Consider the following 19,800-nt stretch of genomic DNA (forward strand, 5'->3'; position numbering starts at 1 on the left):
GTAAAGAATCCACCTGTAATGCAGGAGATCCCAGTTCAATTCCTGGGTTGGGAAGATCTGCTGGAGAACGGATAGGTTACCCACTCCAGTATTCTTGGGCTTCCCTTGTGGCTCAGGTGGTAAAGAATCTTGGGCAATGGCGGGAAGCCTGGGTTTGATCCTTGGGTTGGGAAGATCCCCTGGAGAAGGGAAAGGCTACCCACTCTAGTATTCTGGCCTGGAGAATTCCATGGACCATGGTCCATGGGGTAGCAAAGAGTTGGACACGACTGAGTGACTTTTACTTTTACTGGTATAATTTTGTGTTTCTTGAGTTTGGGCTTATTGAACATCTTAGGTTTGTGGGTTTATAGTTTTTATCAAGTACAGAAAATTCTGGGCCATTATCTCTTCAAATAATTTTTGGTCCCAGTGCAATGTAATTTCAGCACTAACCATCCAGAGTTAGTGCAGATTTCAGAGGTTAAGGACACAGTCCTAAACAAGACTCGTCTTACTTCAGACACCAGCCATAACTCTGGGGTTCCCAGGCTACCCACACTTCTAACTAACTAGTTATAAATTTGGGGGTTTCCATTATCCTCTGAGGTTCAACAACTTTCCCAAATGACAGAACTGGGCAAACACTATACACAGAACCAAGGAAGGTACTATATTATGATTTCTATTCTATTATAAAGAATACAAATCAGGACAAGCCAAGTAAGAGATGCACAGGGCAAGGTCTGGGAAAGTCTGAAACATGGAGCTTTTGTGTCCCCAAGACAAGTCACCCTTTCAGCACATCACTGTGTATCATTAACTAGGAGAGCTCAATTGTGCTTCAGTGTCCAGAGTTTTTAACTGGGTTTCATTATATAGACATGACTAACTGAATCATTGGCCATATGGCTGGATTCAGTCTCCATGCTTCCTCCTTTTTTTGGAGATCAGGCTGATAATCTGATCTCAGGTTATCACCTGGCTGAAAGCTTCAACCTCTATTCATGTGGTTGCCCTTCTAGCATGGCAGGTTCTCATCCTAGAACTATACTGGGGCTCGTGATGAGTCACCTCATTAGTATAAATGCAGGTATGGTCCCAGGAGCGCACCATGAAGAACACAGATACTTATCATTCACGAAATTCCAAGGCTTTAGAAGCTCTGTCCCAGGAACCTTGGGCTAAGACTTGACAAATATTTTACAGCATCCTCTCTTCCATTTATGTTAGGTTGCTTGAAGCCAGGTCCCACAGCTCACTGATGCTCTTTTCATTTTCCTTTAATTCTTTTTTTATGTCTCTGTGTCTCATTTTGGGTAGTTTCTATTCTATGTCTTCAAGTTCATTGTTCATTTCATTTGCAATATTTAATCTGCTGTCAACCCAATCTGGTATATCTTTCACTCCACATACCTTAGTTTTCATCTCTATAAGTTCAATTTGGGTCTTTAAAAAAGTGTTCAGTTTTGATATTTATTTTAATATACTTATTAGCTAATTTTAAAATCTATGTCAGTTCCAAGTCAGTTTCAATTGATTGGTTTTTCTCCTAATTGTCAATTGTATTCTTCTGTTTCCTGGCATGCCTGATGACCCCAGCCATTTTGAATTTTGTCTTTTTGAGGGTTGGATATTTTTATATTCTTATTCTAAGCTTCTGAATAGAATACATATTTTATGTTCTCGGATGCTATTGAGTCACTGAAAAACCTTTCATCCTTCTAGATTGTGCTTTCCTGATCTGTTAGACAGGACCCAGCGCTGTCTATTCTGGTGCTAATTATTCTCCCCTGCTACTGAGGCAGGCGGCTCAGAGGTCTGCCTGCAATGTGGGAGACCTGGGTTTGATCCCTGAGTCAGGAAGATCCCCTGGAGAAGGAAATGCAACCCACTCTGGTACTCTTGTCTGGAAAAACCCATGGACAGAGAAGCCTGGTAGGCTACGGTCCATGCGGTCGTAAAGAGTCAGACATGACTGAGCGAGTTCACTTTCACTTTCACTACTGAGGCAAGAGGGATTACCTGATGACTCAGGGGTAAAGAATCCATCTGCCAATACCGGAGACACAGGTACGATCCCTGGGTTGGGAAGATATCCTGGAGAAGGAAATGGCAACCCACTCTAGTATTCTTGCCTGGGAAGTCTCATGAACAGAGGAACCTGGTAGGCTACAGTCCATGGGGTTGCAAAATAGTCAGACTCAACTTAGTGACTAAATAACAACTGAGGCAAGACTCCTATGACTACTCAAAGTGCTACGTCTTATGAAGTTTTCCAGTCTGGGTGGTAGGGTCAGATACTATTCTTGGCTCTGTGTGACCCACAGATATTGTCCCAATTTCGACTGCAAAGAATCAGACATGACTGAGCAACTTTCACTTCACTTCTTCACCTTTGGTTACTATCCTCATATATATCTGCTGGATACTCATGGAGGAGTTTTGAAGATCTCTGGAGTTTTCTGTGGACTTCTTCCCTCTTTGGTGCTCTGCCTTGAGAATTCTAGCTACCTTTCCTTCCAAATTCTCAACTCTCCTAAACTTAGGGAGTTTGCTGAACTCCGCTTAGGGTCCCCATCAATACACTGTGGCTTGGAAACTCTCTCAAGGAAATTATAAGGCTAACCTTGTTTGTTTTCTGTTTCTCAGGAATCACTCTTATCTTTTGTTGCCAGATGTTTGGCATCTTAAAAACCACTGTTTTGTATTTCTTGCCTGATGTTTTTTGTTGTTTCAAATGGCAAGGCAAATCCAGTCCCAGTTACTCCATTTTGGTAATAAATAGAAGATCTGTTGATTTTGTATGTTAATTTTATTTCCTACTATTTTACTGAATTCTTTTATTGTTTGAGTTTTATCACTGATTCTCTTGAATTTCCAGGTTTACTGTCATGCCATTTATGAATAGATACTTCTTCAACCATTCTTTTTTTAAAAAACTTTTAATTTTGTATTGAAGCAGGGCTTCAGCTCAGTTGGTAAAGAATCCACCTACAATACAGGAGACCTGGGATCAATCCCTGGGTTGGGAAGATCCTCTGGAGAAGGGAAAGGCTACCCACTCCAGTATCCTGGCCTGGAGAATTCCATGGACTATATAGTCTGTGTCCGCAAAGAGTTGGACACAACAGAGCAACTTTCACTTACTATAGCCAATGAACAATGTCTCCAGACATTCTTATGCCTCTAATTGTTTTCTTGTGTATAATTACTCGAGTACAATGTTGTACAGTACTGGAGACAGTGGCATCCTTGCCCTGTTTCTGATCTTAATAGAAAGGCCTGTAATATTTCCTTATTAAATAACACACTGGCTTTAGCATTAGGTATATACATTGTAACAATGTTAAGAAAGTATCTCAAACACCTATTTTCTTGAGCAGGTTTTTTTTTGGCTGTGCTATATGGCATGTGGGATCTTATTAACAGTTCCCTAACCAGGTATTGAACCTGTTGTGACCTCTGCAGGGGAAGCATTGAGCCTTAACTATTGGACTGCCAGGGAAGTCCCTTGAGCATTTTTATGAATGGTTGTTAAAATTTTGTCCAAAGTTATTTCAGCATCTGTTGAGACAATCATGATTTTTCTCTTAGATACAATATATGATATTAATAAAGATCTTAATTTCAAACCAATTTTGACTTCCTGGAATAAATCCCACCAGGTTATGTGCATCTGCTTGGTAATATTTTGTTACTTTTTATCATTAATCATGAATTAGGTTCATTTTCAGTTTTCTTTTTTGTACTGTCTTTACTTGGTTTACGTATCAGTTTAATAGTTATTTCATTGAAGAGCTATGGAATTTTCCTTCCTTTTCAATTCTCTGGAATAATTTACTGAGCATTAGGACTCTCTGATCTTTGAGGGTTTTATAGAATTCCCCTGAAACTACCTGGGCCTGTTCCTTTTTGTGGGATAGTTCCTTAATAAAGATCTCTATTTCTTCCAAGGAAATTACTTAATTAATCTTTTTAAATAAAATGGGGTGAATTTTGGTCAGATATAGTTTCCTAGGACAGAGGAGGCAATGGCACCCCACTCCAGTACTTTTGCCTGGAAAATCCCATGGATGGAGGAGCCTGGTAGGCTGCAGTCCATGGGGTTGCTATGAGTCGGATATGACTTTCACTTTTCACTTTCATGCACTGGAGAAGGAAGTGGCAACCCACTCCAGTGTTCTTGCCTGGAGAATCCCAGGGATGGGGGAGCCTGGTGGGCTGCTGTCTATGAGGTTGCACAGAGTCAGACATGACTGAAACAACTTAGCAGCAGCATCAGTTTCCTAGGAAATTATCCATTCCAGCTAGGTTTTCAATTTTATTTCCAAATAAATATGAAGTCTGCAAAAACAGTCTTTTATGATTTTTGAAAATTTCTGTTCCTCCTTGTCATTTCTTATTTTGTGTATTAGTGCTCTCTCCTTTTTCTTAATGAAATTAGCTAATTGTTGGTCTATTTTGTCAATGTTTTCCCCTTAGCAAGATTTCAATTTACTAAAAATGCTACTGTTTTTTGAATTCTCTGTCTCTTTAGGTTTTGATCATTACTGGAGGTGAGCAATGGGTATATGGAGGTTCATAGATCACTCTGCATTTGTAGGTACTCAAAATTCTCCATAATAAAAATTAAAAAAAAATTATATATACATATGGTATAAAATCAAGGAGTATATAAAAACATATGACGGAAAGAACCATTCTGCCAACCTACCCAATCCATGGACCTTTAGCCCTACTTCTTTTGAATCACTTATGTTTTTATTTCTTTTGCTGTTTACCTCTATAATTAAACATAAATTTATAATAAACATAAATTATTTAAGTATAACAAAATACTATGTTACAATTCCTTTTCTTTACAGCTTTATCAACTTTCAGTTCAGTTCAGTTGCTCAGTCATGTCCGACTCTTTGTGACCCCATGAATTGCAGCACGCCAGGTATCCCTGTCCATCACCATCTCCCGAAGTTCACTCAGACTCACGTCCATCAAGTCCGTGATGCCACCCAACCATCTCATCCTCGGTCATCCCCTTCTCCTCCTGCCCCCAATCCCTCCCAGCATCAGTCTTTTCCAATGAATCAACTCTTCGCATGAGGTGTCCAAAGTACTGGAGCTTCAGCTTTAGTTATCATTCCTTCCAAAGAAATCCCAGGGCTGATCTCCTTCCAAATGGACTGGTTGGATTTCCTTGCAGTCCAAGGGACTCTCAAGAGTCTTCTCCAACACCACAGTTCAAAAGCATCAATTCTTCGGCGCTCAGCCTTCTTCACAGTCCAACTCTCACATCCATACATGACCACAGGAAAAACCATAGCCTTGACTAAATGGACCTTAGTCGGCAAAGTAATGTCTCTGCTTTTGAATATACTATCTAGGTTGGTCATAACTTTTCTTCCAAGGAGTAAGTGTCTTTTAATTTCATGGCTGCACTCACCATCTGCAGTGATTTTGGAGCCCCCAAAAATAAAGTCTGCCACTGTTTCCACTGTTTCCCCATCTATTTCCCATGAAGTGATGGGACCAGATGCCATGATCTTCGTTTTCTGAATGTTGAGCTTTAAGCCAACTTTTTCGCTCTTCTCTTTCACTTTCATCAAGAGGCTTTTTAGCTCCTCTTCAGTTTCTGCCATAAGGGTGGTATCATCTGCATATCTGAAGTTATTGATATTTCTCCCGGCAATCTTGATTCCAGCTTGTGTTTCTTCCAGTCCAGTGTTTCTCATGATGTACTCTGCATAACAATATTTATGATTCTTTGCTAGGGAAGATGAGGATTTAGCTCATTTATACTGGCCCACTTTACTCCCCTTTACCCAGTATTTGTGGTTATGATTTTTAGTTTTTATATTGGTTATATCTATAAATGAGAAATAATCTATTTATACATTTAATCTTCACCCCATTTCATCTTAGTGCCTTAAGTTCTATTTACAGGATGATGACAATAGCACTTCTAACTTTATTTTCTCTTTTTCTCCTTCAAATTTTGGCAATATTTTGCTTCTACCTTGTTCAGGTTGCTTAAATACTGTTCTGCAACCATAACAAAATTTTCTTCAGTTTATTCATAGGATGACTTTAGGTGTTATACATTAAAATATTTTACAACATTTTGACTCTAAATACTGTTGAATACCAGTTAAGCAGCATACCAGGAATGCATATCATTTTTTTTTTTTTTTTTTTTTTTGCATATCATTTCTTACTGGTCCAATATCATGTCCCTTGGGCATTCAAAGGAGACTATTCTGGGTACTGAAGTTAAATGAACTTCCGTTTCTTCTTTTTTTAAGGTGAGGCATCCTAAAGGAAATCAGTCCTGAATATTCACTGGAAGGATGGATGCTGAAGTTGAAACTCCAATACTTTAGCTACCTCATGTGAAGAACTGATTCATTGGAAAAGACCCTGATGCTGGGAAAGATTGAAGGTGGGAGGAGGAGGGGACAACAGAGGATAAGATGGTTGGATGGCATCACCAATTCAATGGATATGAGTTTGAATAACTCTGGGAGTTGGTGATGGACAGGGAGGCCTGGCGTGCTGTAGTCCATGGGGTCGCAAAGAGGCAGACACAACTGAGCGACTGAACTGAACTGCAGATGAGGCTTTACTGGGGTCCTTTGAACTTCCTTTTCTTACTTCCCACCGGTTGTTCATAATCCTGTCATATTTTAGTTTGCATCATGTTTATACATGACTTCAGAGTTTTTTCATTTTTCTTAGAGTTTCTAATTGCCCTTCTTCAGCATTATGACACATAATGCTGCATCTTCATCATACTCTCCAGTTCCCCTGTTCTTAAATATAAAAACTATTGCATGGACTCACTCCTCCCCTCCTAGCTCCTTCCCAGAGAAATCCCCTGTCTTCTCTATTCTGCAGTGGCTGCTCTTCAGTTGCCAACCTGGGACTTTATTTCACTGATTCTCTGAAGTGAATCCATTGTTTCCTGGATCTCATGCATTTCTTCTTGGTTTATTTAATTTGCTATAGTATATACTCAAGTAACTCTCCAAGAAAACAGGAGATAAACTTTCTGAGTTTTTAAATGTCTTTATTCTAAACTCATATCTGATCTACAGCTTGGTAGGATATAGAAATCTGAGTTCAAATCCATTTCCCCAGGGTTGCCAATGAGAATGTAATACCATCCCAATTCTTATTCCTATTACGGTGACCTGGTTTTTCTCTCTGGAGGATTTTGGTGGCTTTCTAAAATTTCAAGAGGACTTGTTTATGTATGTCTTTTTTTAATTCATTGTGTTTGCCACTCAGAGGCTCCTTTCAACCGAAAGACTTATATTCTGAATATTCTGGTTCTGTGAGCAGTGACTGGAAGGAACATGAGAGCTGGGTTGGAGGGCCATATTCTGTTTTTGATCATGTGATGGCCACACAGGCACGATGTGTTTCCCCAAGAAAGTAAACAGGAATCTGAAGGAGTCCCACTGGGTTTCTGCTCTTTGGACCCATCCTATCACTCCTGTCTTTTCAATTCTCTCCATCTTGTATTATTTATTTGATGATTCTATATTACTTCTTTGACGATTTCCTTCTTTCCATTTCCCCCCTTCTTTCTCCCCTAGATTCCAGTTAGTGAGATGTTGAAATTCTTGAATTGGTCCTTTATGCCGTCACTTCTCTCTCTCTCTAACATGTGTGCATTCGCGTGCCCCAGAGACATCCTTAACTTTAGTTGCCAGGCCTTATGCTGAAATTTAAAAATTTGGCACTTACATGTTAAAATTCGCACAGCTCTTTCTTGTGTCAGCATCTATTCTTGTCTTATATAATCTCTCTGAATATAGTAATTATTTTTTAAAAAAAGACTTTTTAAGAACAGTTTTAGCCTTACAGAAGAGTTGAGAAGATGTGTCAAGTTCCCATATATCTGCACCCAGGTCTCTAATTATTAATATCTTAAATTAGCATTTGTTATAATTAATAACCCAATATTGATACATTATTATTAGTATTATTCAAGGCTATACTTAATTCATGTTTCCTTAGTTGCTACCTAATGTCTTTTCTTCTGTTCTAGCATCTCATATTACATTTAGTTGTTGTGCCTCCTTAGGCTCCTTTTAGCTTAGACAGTTTTTTGGACTTCCCTTGTTTCTGACGACCTTGATAATTTTGACAAGTACTGGCCAGACACTATCTAGGATATTCCTCTACTAAAATTTGTCTTAGCCTGCTCCAAGTGCAGTCCGGCTGCACTTTATATTTGGGAACCAGGTAAGCAGCCAAATGGTCAACTGCTCTGTACCCCAGCCTTCAGTGATTCCCCATTCCTAGTACTTCACATCAGCTCTGCCAACTCTGAGTTCATAGCCTCCCTGGGAGACCCTATTAAGCAGAGTGGAATAGAGTAGCTCACTTCTCCACTGCAGCTCACTTCTCCCACAGCCCCTTGCTCTGGGCTGTGGTCTCGTTTGCTTTCTATCTCGTCCATTTTCTATCTTCAAGAAATACTAGATCTCCTGTACACTGATTTTTTTCCTCCTCTGTTCCTCTCTGACATTCCACTCACTTTCATTGGTTTATTCCTTTTAACATATCAGTATTTATCTTCAGAGGAGTCTGGAAAAGAATGAGAGGGGTAGCAGTCTGTCCTCTTTTATGAGCAGACTCCACATATCCACTTTTCATATAAAAACTCTTATATTTAAGGGAAGGAAGTAAAAATGTCCACTAATTTTGTTGTTTGTTCATAATTCTCTTGGCATAGCTTAGTTTATATTCCTGTCAAAGCTTTTATTAAAGCTTCTGATAAAACTCAGTCAGGGTAGTCCCCACAGGAAAAAGACTTCTCCCATATGAGTCTTTCATGAAGCAACTAAGACAAGAGTTGTGGGTAAGGGAACAAACAAGGGAATGGGAGGTGCCAGGGATAAGCAGCAGAAAGATACTGTCACAATCCCTAGGGCCAAGGGACCAGAGAGGAAGAGACCAACAGGAGCCCAGTAAGCACCACAGCTGTGGAGAAGGGGCCTTGCAGCATTAGCTGAATTATAGAGAAACATACAATCAGTATGCTGCAGCAAACAGCTGGGAAGACATGCTAACTTCTTTCTTCTCTGCCCTCCCACCTCCTGGCAGTGCGATCCATTGGCCAGACCAACCTGAAGCTCATCAGCAAATGAAGTAAAAAAGATGCAGTTTATAGGAGACAGAGTAGGGCTGGGAATGGATGAGTGGGTGAGGGGGAGAGGTGGCTGAAGAATTTACAGAAAACATAAATAGCAATACATAACATTGGGTTTTATATATGACGGTCTTGATTAAGTGTGAAAAACTTAACAATCTTCATTCCCATGAATACTTTTTAAAGGGGAACAAAAGCATATCGCAGAAGAGTTTAAGAATAATCAAAGCTATCATGCAGATTAAAATAAGCTCAAAACCCCTGCACATAAAATAAGTCACATCCAAACTTCATTTTCTGAACATGTAAAACTGTTCCAACAATTAGAATCTGTCATACAGCATTAGAAGTTAGGGCAGTGGTTCCCCTGCGGTGGCAGGGACTGGCAGGGAGCATGAAGAGTTTGGGGGTGCTGGTAATGTTTGGTTTCTTCATCTGCATGCTAGTTACACAGAAGTGCTCACATTGTGAAAATTAATTGATGCATCATGATTAGTGTGTTTTCATGTGTGTATATGTTGCAATTCAAAAATCTAAAAGAAAAAAAAAAAAAGATGGTAGCCACAAATACAACTTAAAAAAACCTAAAGTATGTCCATGTATCTTTCTGCCCTTTTTTAGGCATCCTCAGTAACAGTCAACAAGGATTTACTAGAACAACTCAAAAAATGATGTTCATTCAACAGAAATGAAAGGCAGACCTCAGCTTCAAGGAATTTGTGAACTACTTAGGAAAATGTAATATTTAGATATGGAATACATTAACAAGCAATGTATCAAGCTATGAAGAATGCTGTAATAAAAACAGATTCAATATTGGCATGCAACTGATTCTCATCAGAAGGCCTGGATATAAATATTCCCCCACTGGGCTCTTTCTGTTGGAGATCTCTTTCTCTTTAACCTTAATGAAGGTCAACTTGATTAGCTAGGCCAAATGCCTGATTTCAGGAGGTGCTTCTGTGATTGCTGTGGGTGGGCACAGGGGGAGCCTAAGTAAGGCCTCTCTCTTCTGCTTCAGTGGGAGTAGCCCTGTTTCATCTGGGCTATAATATATATATGATTATCTGTTTTATACTATCTGTTTATGCTATTATCTGTATCAATTTTTACTTAACAAAAGGATTTTGCTGCTAAAATAATCTTGGAAACCACTCGTCTAGAAATCTAATCTCTAAATTAGTATATCTCAATTGACGTATCTTACAGTTGAAAAGATTTTAAAAGCTTCTGAAACTCTAAAAATAAAACCCATTTTAAAAGGAAATGAAAATTACCTGAAGTAAAGGAATAAAATCATCCTGTTCTAGAGAGCTGCAGCTGGGCTTTGCAAGAAGACAGATAAACTTAGAGGCATCATCATGATGGTTACTCAGCAACCTAGAAAAGAAATGACTGCTTAGGAAGATTGGCTACTGTGAACAGTGACCACAACATCAATAGTTGGGAATTTCAGTCTGGTCTGAAGGCCATTTAGGTCAAGAATCAAGTGCTTTCTTTTAAAATGATTAAAAAAAGGAAAAAATTCCACGCTGCTGATTTTGTTCAAGGGCCTTCTTAATAAAAGCTCAACAAGATGGTATATTATTTCTGTAGAATGCTTCTGAGACCACCAAGTCAACTGAACTAATGCAGGTAAAAATACACGTGAAGAAGGTCCACTCAGGTTAGCTCAGGGTATCTGGAACCAGAACTCCAGAGCTGCCTACAAAGAGGGAACACATCTGATGGACTACCACATACCACGTAAGACATGAACTTCTGTTTGTCCAGGTTTGCAGACATTCAGGACCAACCTGACGGGGCTTTTGAAATGAGACTTTGAAGGACCAGGCTTAAGAAAAACTGAAGCCCCTATTAAATCTTAAAGCTCTAAGAATTCCTCATCTCCAGCTAATTGCTGGACATTTCCATTTGGATGCTATACTCACATAGCAAAGTCAAAATAGTGAAAACCAAATTTAGAATCTTCTTCTCAAAGTCAGTTCTTTTCATGGATGTCTATTTTTGTTAATGGTGGTACCACTCCAAGTTATTTGGGCTGGAAAATTTGAAGTCATTTCAAACTTATTTCTCTTCCTTATTCTCCACATCCAGTTAGTCTCCAAACTTTCTTGCTTTTCTTCCTTAATCATTTATTGAATGCTAATTGTGTGCCAGATACTGTGTCTGGCCTTGTGTATATTTGGAATACAAAGAAAATAAGACATGGTTTTGTGCCCTGTAAGGAGCTTACAGTCTAGTGAGAGAGATACACCAATAAGATCATACTCCTGGATAATCTTATTAGAGAAATAATAAATTCAGGGTGTCATCATGGAAGGACACAGGATGGCCAGTGAAATTCCTTGAAGAGTTGTGAAATGGAAAAGGGGCTGCTGTGGATCAAGAGGGCTGCATGTACAAATGCCTGGTATGAGATTGCACAAATTATTTGGGCAATTGCAAGCACTGGAGGTGGGAAGGGAAGGGGACATGAGCATTAGGATCAGATCCTGGAGACCCTTTCACATTCAGGTCCAGGTCAAGTCCAGGTCAAGAAGCCTGGAGTTCCGCCTACTCACAGAAAAATTTTAACTTGGACAGGGAACATGATCAGATGTGTTTTTCATAAATACCAGGCAGAAGTTTGTCTAAGGGCTTGAGCAATAATACTGGCAGCGTGAGAGCTGAAAATGAAAGGACATGATAGTTGATTCGTGTGGAGGGATAAAAGTGGGGAAAGTCCACGACGAATTCCAGGTTTCTAGCGTGGACCACTAGGTGCTTGGAATATAGGATGGGAACATATTTTAAACAACCATTTCTTCCTTCCTATTTCCAGTTTACCATTAAGTCCAGGGTCTTTTTATTTCATGCTGAGACTTTCAGAAGGGAAGAAGGTCAAAACAGGTTTCAGTGTCCATCCAAACTCACATCACAGATAATTCATCATTCTAAAACATTCTTTGATTATATAATTCCCTTTTCCAAAAATGTTCAACAGTTTTCTACCACTTATATGAGGAAATCTAGATATCTAAGGTTGGCATTTAAGGCCCTCTTTAATTAGGCTAGAGCCAGTATGCCTATCTTACCACTTTGCTAAACTGAAACGTCCACTCTGGGCAGCCGGCCTGAGCCATTCTGCTCTGAGTGTGCCGTGTGCATTCTTGCCTTAGTGCCGTTTCTCATGCTGTTTATCTCTCCTAGAAAACCACCTCTCCCAACTTTGCTATCTGAATACAGGTTATTCTTTAAGGTCCAGCTAATAACTCACCTCTTTCAAAAAGCTTTCTCTGATAACTAAATCCCTTACTGATCTTTGTGTTAGATTTAGTTTATGTGTATTACATATGCCATTGTACCATGAATTGCCTTTTATTTCTCTGGCACCTAAAGGGCAGGCAAAGTTATAGCTCTTTTTTTTTTTTTCCTTTAGCACCAGAAACAGTGAGTTTCATACTAAAGATTCTTAAAAAATGTTTGTGATCTGACCAACAGATATCCACTTAACGGATTCCATTTGTGATTATTAAAGTCATAGAACACTCTTTAAAGTTATTTTCCTTATCATTCTCCAGCATTCTTCTTCTTAAGGCTCCCAAAGTTAAATAAATACACGTTTCAGAAAGAGATTAGTGAAACAGGTGCTGATGGGAACCATCTCTTATGATTCGAACATGAGTGGGATGATCACAACCAAAAGGCAGTGAGGTCTTTGGAAAATACTGTTTTCATGAAGAAAGGATAGCAGCACTATGTACAAATTGCACAGATATACCAGATGAGAGAGATTCTGAGAGGGTGAAGTTAAGTCAAGCATGGCCTTTTGGTATTAGAAGCATGCAACAGAAAGAAAAGATGAATTATGATGTTCAGCCAGTGCTAGAGGCTGGTGAACTTCATTTGCCAGCAGAAAAAGAGATAAAAAAAGTCACGAAAACTGGAGAAAGAAGGTAAACATAGCTATTCTAAACTATCTTCCAGAGCTCTTAAGACAAAATGATGTTAATGAACAAATGACACTTTGACATGAAAAGGTAAGAGGAAGTAAAGCATATAAAAGTTGGAGAAATATTACCGACTCTGAGAGGAGTTCTGTCACAAAGTTGGTAATCTAGGAACTCAAAACGAAATGCTGTGGAGCAATCTCTTTCCCCTAAAAATGTCTTGACTGTAGCAGAAACAGTTGTCAAAGAATAGAGAGGAAATGGGCAGCAGAACAGGGAAGGGAGAGGGATCAGAGGCAGGGGAACAAAAGCCTGGTAAGGAGTTCATGTTCGAAACACTCAGAAGAGGGCTCAGAAACCTCCACCCTATGAGCACTGGGACAGGAGGAAAATTATTAACTGCTATGCTGCGGCTTTTGTATTTGACTTTCCCCACAAGATTATATAGAGCCTATTACTGGGGTAAGTCAGCATGTGTATGTATATGCCAATATGTTTTAATCCTGTTATGTTTTTTGTACTTGAAAGTCTTAATATGCTAAAGTTGGATCCAGGTCACTAAGCAAAGGGTACAATTTGTAAAAAATTATAAAAATAAACACATGTCTTCTTCAAGGTAAGTGTGGTCATTCAAACCATCATACTTAGTTGCTTAGTCTCCCAAAATAGCCCTAAGGCTATGGTTTTTCCAGTAGTCATGTATGGATGTTAGAGTTGGACTGTGAAGAAGGCTGAGCGCTGAAGAATTGATGCTTTTGAACTGTGGTGTTGGAGAAGACTCTTGAGAGTCCCTTGGACTGCAAGGAGATCCAACCAGTCCATTCTGATGATTAGCCCTGGGTGTTCTTTGGAAGGAATGATGCTAAAGCTGAAACTCCAGTACTTTGGCCACCTCACACGAAGAGTTGACTCATTGGAAAAGACTCTGATGCTGGGAGGGATTGGGGGCAGGAGAAGAAGGGGACGACAGAGGATGAAACGGGTGGATGGCATCACTGACTCGATGGACGTGAATTTGAGTGAACTCCGGGAGTTGGTGATGGACAGGGAGGCCTGGCGTGCTGCGATTCATGGGGTGGCAAAGAGTCGGACACGATTGAGCCACTGAACTGGACTGAAAGCATCCTCGTTTTTAAAAGGCATTTTGAGCGCGCAAGAGAGAAGCTGCCACTAGAGGGCGCTCCAATCATTATAGTATCTGGCCAGAAAATAGAAAAAAAGACCTTACACTTATCTATTCATAGGATTTTTTTTTTAATGAAAAAAAAAAAGACAGGGACAGTTGCTCATGCTATATATTTCATAAGCAGTTTCCTGCAGTAATGGAAAATGAGGACTTGTGCTTCATGTCCTTTTTCCCCCCTTTGACTTTGCAGAAATCTCTTTTCCTTGGAGATAAAATGAAAATGATTCATCTCAATAAAGAAATACAGCTGTTGTGGATGCTGCTGCTCTATCCACCAACATAAATGTCCACTCTCTCAGTGACACAGAATCTTAAGACACCTGGCTGTTACTATCCTTAACATTATAAAGTTAATTGTAGGTAAACAAGCTGATTACTAGTTTTCTTCTGCCACAGTCAGCTTCAGGCTCTCAAACACAGTGTCCTCACATAGTGACAATAACTTAGATTGCAAAGTGAAAATAACTTAGAATGTAAGCTCTTCTCTCTGGCTCTAATCATTTATAGAATGAACTACTTCCTTTTATTTATTTTTGAATCTCCCAGGTTGTTCAAACTTTTATCTGAAACAATTACAACTCACTCTTGCTGTTTTCCCAGATTGTTAGAAGGGTTTTGCCAACAATGCTGAATTCAAGGGCTGAAGATACCCTGACAAGAGCTGTGTAACATCCCTATTCTTTCTACCCTTTGTTCACACTCCACCTGAGGCATTTTTTAGGGCCTAGCACCTACCCAGGGGAGAGAAGGTAGCTGAAAGCCAGAACATCTACACATTTCAAGTTCTTCAATTCTGCTACTGTTATATGCTTATTTAAAATGACAACAATAGTAACTAATAACAGACAAGCAGACCACCCTGCTGAAGTCCTGGCTTTCCTGGTGGGGAAAGGAGGGGGAATCCTAGGCCTTGGCTCTATTTTCTTCCCTCTGGTTCTAGGTGCCACAATAGCCAAAACGGCAAATACCACTTTTTTTAACTTGCTTACTCCTGCCTAATTAGTGCTTTTTTGCTAATTCTGGACTCTAAGAAATTATTCTACTTTTATTATTGCTTAACCATACACTGGAAAAGCCCCATTTTCTAGACTTCTATCCAGCTGTGTCCTATTTGAGTAGGAGAGAAGAAATGGTGGCCACGGCCCTGACTTCTGGAGGGTCATCCCACTCGTGTGTAAGGAGTGATTCTCCCATGGCCACTGCAGCCCTTGGGATCTGAACAACTTAGAACTACTCCCTGTAACAAAATGATCAAAATTCACCTGGAAAACATGAAGCACTTATAACTTTTGGCTTTGGTGTGAACTGACAGTCTTATTTCTCCTGATCACTTTGTTGTTGTGCAGTTACTTAGTTGTATCCGACTCTTTGCGGCTCCATGGACTGCATCATGCCAGGTTTCCTTGTCCTTCACCATCTCCCAGAGCTTGCTCAAACTCATGTCCATCGAGTTAGTGATGCCATCCTACCATCTCATCCTCTGTCGTCCCCTTCTCCTCCTGCCTTCAGTCTTTCCCAGCATCAGGGTCTTTTCCAGTGAGTAGGTTCTTTGCAGGAGGTGGCCAAAGTATTGGAGTTTCAGCTTCATCATCAGTCCTTCCAATGAATATTCAGGATTGATTTCCTTTAGGACTGACTGGTTTGATCTCCTTGCAGTTCAAGGGACTCTCAAGAGTCTTTTCCAACACCACCGTTCAAAAGCATCAATTCTTTGGCACTCAGCTTTCTTTATGGTCCAACTCTCACATCCATACAACTACTGCAAACATCACAGCTTTGACTAGATGGACCTATGTTGGCAAAGTAATGTCTCTGCTTTTTAATATGTTCTCTAGGTTTGTCATAGCTTTTCTTCCAAGCAGCAAGCATCTTTTAATTTTATGGCTGTAGTCACCATCTGCAGTGATTTTGGAGCCCAAGAAAATAGTCTGTCACTGTTTCCATTGTTTCTCTACCTATTTGCCATAAAGTGATGGGACTGGATGCCATGATTTTTGTTTTTTGAAGTTCAGTTTTAAGCTAGCTTTTCCACTCTCCTCTTTCACTTTCATCAAGAGGATCTTGAGTTCCTCTTCACTTTTTGTTATAAGGGTGGTGTCATCTGCATATCTGAGCTATTGATGTTTCTCCCACATCTTTTTAAAAAAATTTATTTATTTTAATTGGAGGTTAATTACTTTACAATATTGTATTGGTTTTGCCATACATCATCATGAATCTGCCACGGATATACACGTGTTCCCCATCCTGAACCCCCCTTCTTCCTCCCTCTCTGTACCATCCCTCTGGGTTGTCCCAGTGCACCAGCCCTAAGCCTCCTGTATCATACATCGAACCTGGACTGGCGATTCGTTTCATAAATGATATTATACATGTTTCAATGCCATTCTCCCAAATCAACACACTCTCTCCCTCTCCCACAGAGTCCAAAAGACTGTTCTATACATCTGTGTCTCTTTTGCTGTCTCACATACAAGGTTATTGTTACCATCTTTCTAAATTCCATAAATATGTGTTAGTATACTGTATTGGTGTTTTTCTTTCTGGCTTACTTCACTCTGTATAATAGGCTCCAGTTTCATCCACCTCATTTGAACTGATTCAAATATATTATTTTTAATGGCTGAGTAATACTCCATTGTGTATATGTACCACCTCATTGTGGTTTTGATGTGCATTTCTCTGATAATGAGTGATGTTGAGCATATTTTCATGTGTTTGTTAGCCATCTGTATGTCTTCTTCGGAGAAATGTCTGTTTAGTTTCTTTGGCCCATTTTTTGACCCATTTTTTGATTGGAACATTTATTTTTCTGGAATTGAGCTGCAGGAGTTAGTTGCTTGTATATTTTTGAGATTAGTCCTTTGTCAGTTGCTTCATGGTGAAAGAAATCAAAGAGGACACTGATAGATGGAGAAATATACCATGTTCATGGATTGGAAGAATCAATATAGTGAAAATGAGTATACTACCCAAAGCAATCTATAGATTCAATGCAATCCCTATCAAGCTACCAACAGTATTTTTCACAGAGCTAGAACAAATAATTTCATAATTTGTATGGAATGCAAAAAAACTCAAATAGCCAAAGCAATCTTGAGAAAGAAGAATGGAACTGAAGGAATCAACCTGCCTGACTTCAGGCTCTACTACAAAGCCACAGTCATCAAGAGAGTATGGTACTGGCACAAAGACAGAAATATAGACCAATGGAACAAAATAGAAAGCCCAGAGATAAATCCATGAACCTGTGGACACCTTATCTTTGACAAAGGAGGCAAGAATATACAATGGAGAAAAGACAATCTCTTTAACAAGTCGTGCTGGGAAAACTGGTCAATCACTTGTAAAAGAATGAAACTAGAACACTTTCTAACACCATATACAAAAATAAACTCAAAATGGATTAAAGATCTAAATGTAAGACCAGAAACTAAAACTCCTAGAGGAGAACATAGGCAAAACACCCTCCAACATAAATCACAGCAGGATCCTCTATGACCCATCTCCAAGAATACTGGAAATCAAAGCAAAAATAAACAAATGGGACCTAATTAAAATTAAAAGCTTCTGCACAACAAAGGAAACTATAAGCAAAGTAAAAAGACAGTCTCCCAAATCTTAATTTAAGCTTGTGCTTCATCCAACCCAGCATTTCCCATGATATACTCTGCATAGAAGTTAAATAAGCAGGGTGACAATATACAGCCTTAACATACTCCTTTCCCAGTTTGGAACCAGTCTGTTGTTCCATGTCAAGTTCTAACTGCTGCTTCTTGACCTGCATACAGATTTCTCAACAGGCAGGTAAGGTGGTCTGGTATTCCTATCTCTTTGAGAATTTTTCCACAGTTGGTTGTGATCCACACAGTCAAAGGCTTTAGTATAGTCAATGAAGCAGATGTTTTTCTGGAATTCTCTAGCTTTTTCTATAATCCAACAGATGTTGGCAATTTGATCTCCGGTTCCTGTCTTTTCTAAATCCAGCTTGAACATCTGGAAGTTCACAGTTCACGTACTGTTGAAGCCTGGCTTGGAGAATTTTGAGCATCACTTTGCTAGCGTGTGAAATGAGTCCAATTGTGTGGTAGTTTGAACATTCTTTGGCATTACCGTTCTTTGAGATTGGAATGAAAACTGACCTTTTCCAGTCCTGTGGCCACTGCTGAGTTTTCCAAATTTGCTGGCATACTAAGTGCATCACTTTAACATCATCATCTTTTAGGATTTGAAATAGCTCAGCTGGAATTTTAACACCTCCACTAGTTTTGTTTGTAGTGATGCTTCCTAAGGCCCACTTGACCTCACACTCCAGTATGTTTGGCTCTAGGTGAGTGATCACACCATCGTGGTTATCTGGGTCATGAAGATCTTTTCTGTATAGTTCTTCTTCTGCTGCTGCTGCTAAGTCGCTTCAGTAGTGTCCAACTCTGTGCGACCCCATAGACAGCAGCCCACCAGGCTCCCCCATCCCTGGGATTCTCCAGGCAAGAACACTGGAGTGGGTTGCCATTTCCTTCTCCAATGCAGAAAAGTGAAAAGTGAAAGTGAAGTCGCTCAGTCGTGTCCAACTCCTAGTGACCCCACGGACTGCACCCCACCAGGCTCCTCTATCCATGAGATTTTCCAGGCAAGAGTACTGCAGTGGGGTGCCATTCCCTTCTTTCACTTTAGTTCTATTGAAATGCAAGAAGAACTTGGTGAACTTAGCTTGTGGCTAGATTTTTAAAAATAAGAATATAGTTATTAATCACCTATGATGTTCTCAAGCATTATACTAGTAAGGGCTTTGAGGTGGCAGGAAAGGATTAGAAGAATCTGTAAACTGAGTTTTGCTGCTATTATATGCTGATTTTAAATAACAATGATGATAGTGATGGCAGATGAACAGCATTTCCCAGTAGTTCATCAAGAAGGGTATCCAGCCCAGAAAGTGAGAACAACATACTTAGAGAAGGCTGATCAGTTAAAAGAGGTAGAAGGGGCAAGCTATAACATTCTTTTAAATTGTGCATAAATATATCAAGAAATAATTTCTAAAGAAAGAAGGGAGAAAAAATAAAAGCGAGAAGAAAGTTGGATTTAAATTCAAGAGAACTTGTCAGGATATTAAAATCCAGGAGTATCTTTATAAATATACTAACCCTTTGTTCCTTAACTGGAGCTTTCAAAAAGTAATGACTAAAATCTATTAGAATTCAGTTATTTTTTAAAAGAAAGGCCTTTATTTATTTTCGGCCGTGCAGCATTTGGGAATCCTAACTCTCAACCAGGGATGGAATCAGCGTCCCGTGGGTTAGAAGCACAGAATCTTAACCACTGGACCACCAAGGAAGTCCCAGAATTCAGTTATTTTTAATAAATCAACTGGATACAATTCTAAATTGGATCAGATGAGAATGAAAGCATGTGACATGTATGATTTGCTCCCCTTAAAGGAGCATTTATATCACTGCTACAAGAGTCAAATTCTAAGACTCATATTGTTAACAAGTGAAACTAACAAATTATCAAATAGTTATTAAACAAGTAGTTTTGGAGAT

At 39.4% G+C, this 19,800-nt stretch overlaps 1 protein-coding gene across 5 annotated transcripts in view; it reads right to left on the reverse strand.

Moving 5' to 3' along the window:
• PPP2R3A (protein phosphatase 2 regulatory subunit B''alpha) overlaps window positions 1–19,800 on the reverse strand; it is a 239,025-nt gene that overhangs the window by 121,898 nt on the left and 97,327 nt on the right. For all 5 annotated transcript variants that reach the window (XM_042236740.1, XM_060395536.1, XM_015092650.3 and 2 more), the window contains one exon: window positions 10,417–10,519. In XM_042236740.1, coding sequence (XP_042092674.1) covers window positions 10,417–10,519 — 103 coding nt within the window. The remainder of the gene's footprint in view (window positions 1–10,416; window positions 10,520–19,800) is intronic.

Source organism: Ovis aries, chromosome 1 (genome assembly GCF_016772045.2).
Source record: "Ovis aries strain OAR_USU_Benz2616 breed Rambouillet chromosome 1, ARS-UI_Ramb_v3.0, whole genome shotgun sequence".
Taxonomy (NCBI): domain Eukaryota; kingdom Metazoa; phylum Chordata; class Mammalia; order Artiodactyla; family Bovidae; genus Ovis; species Ovis aries.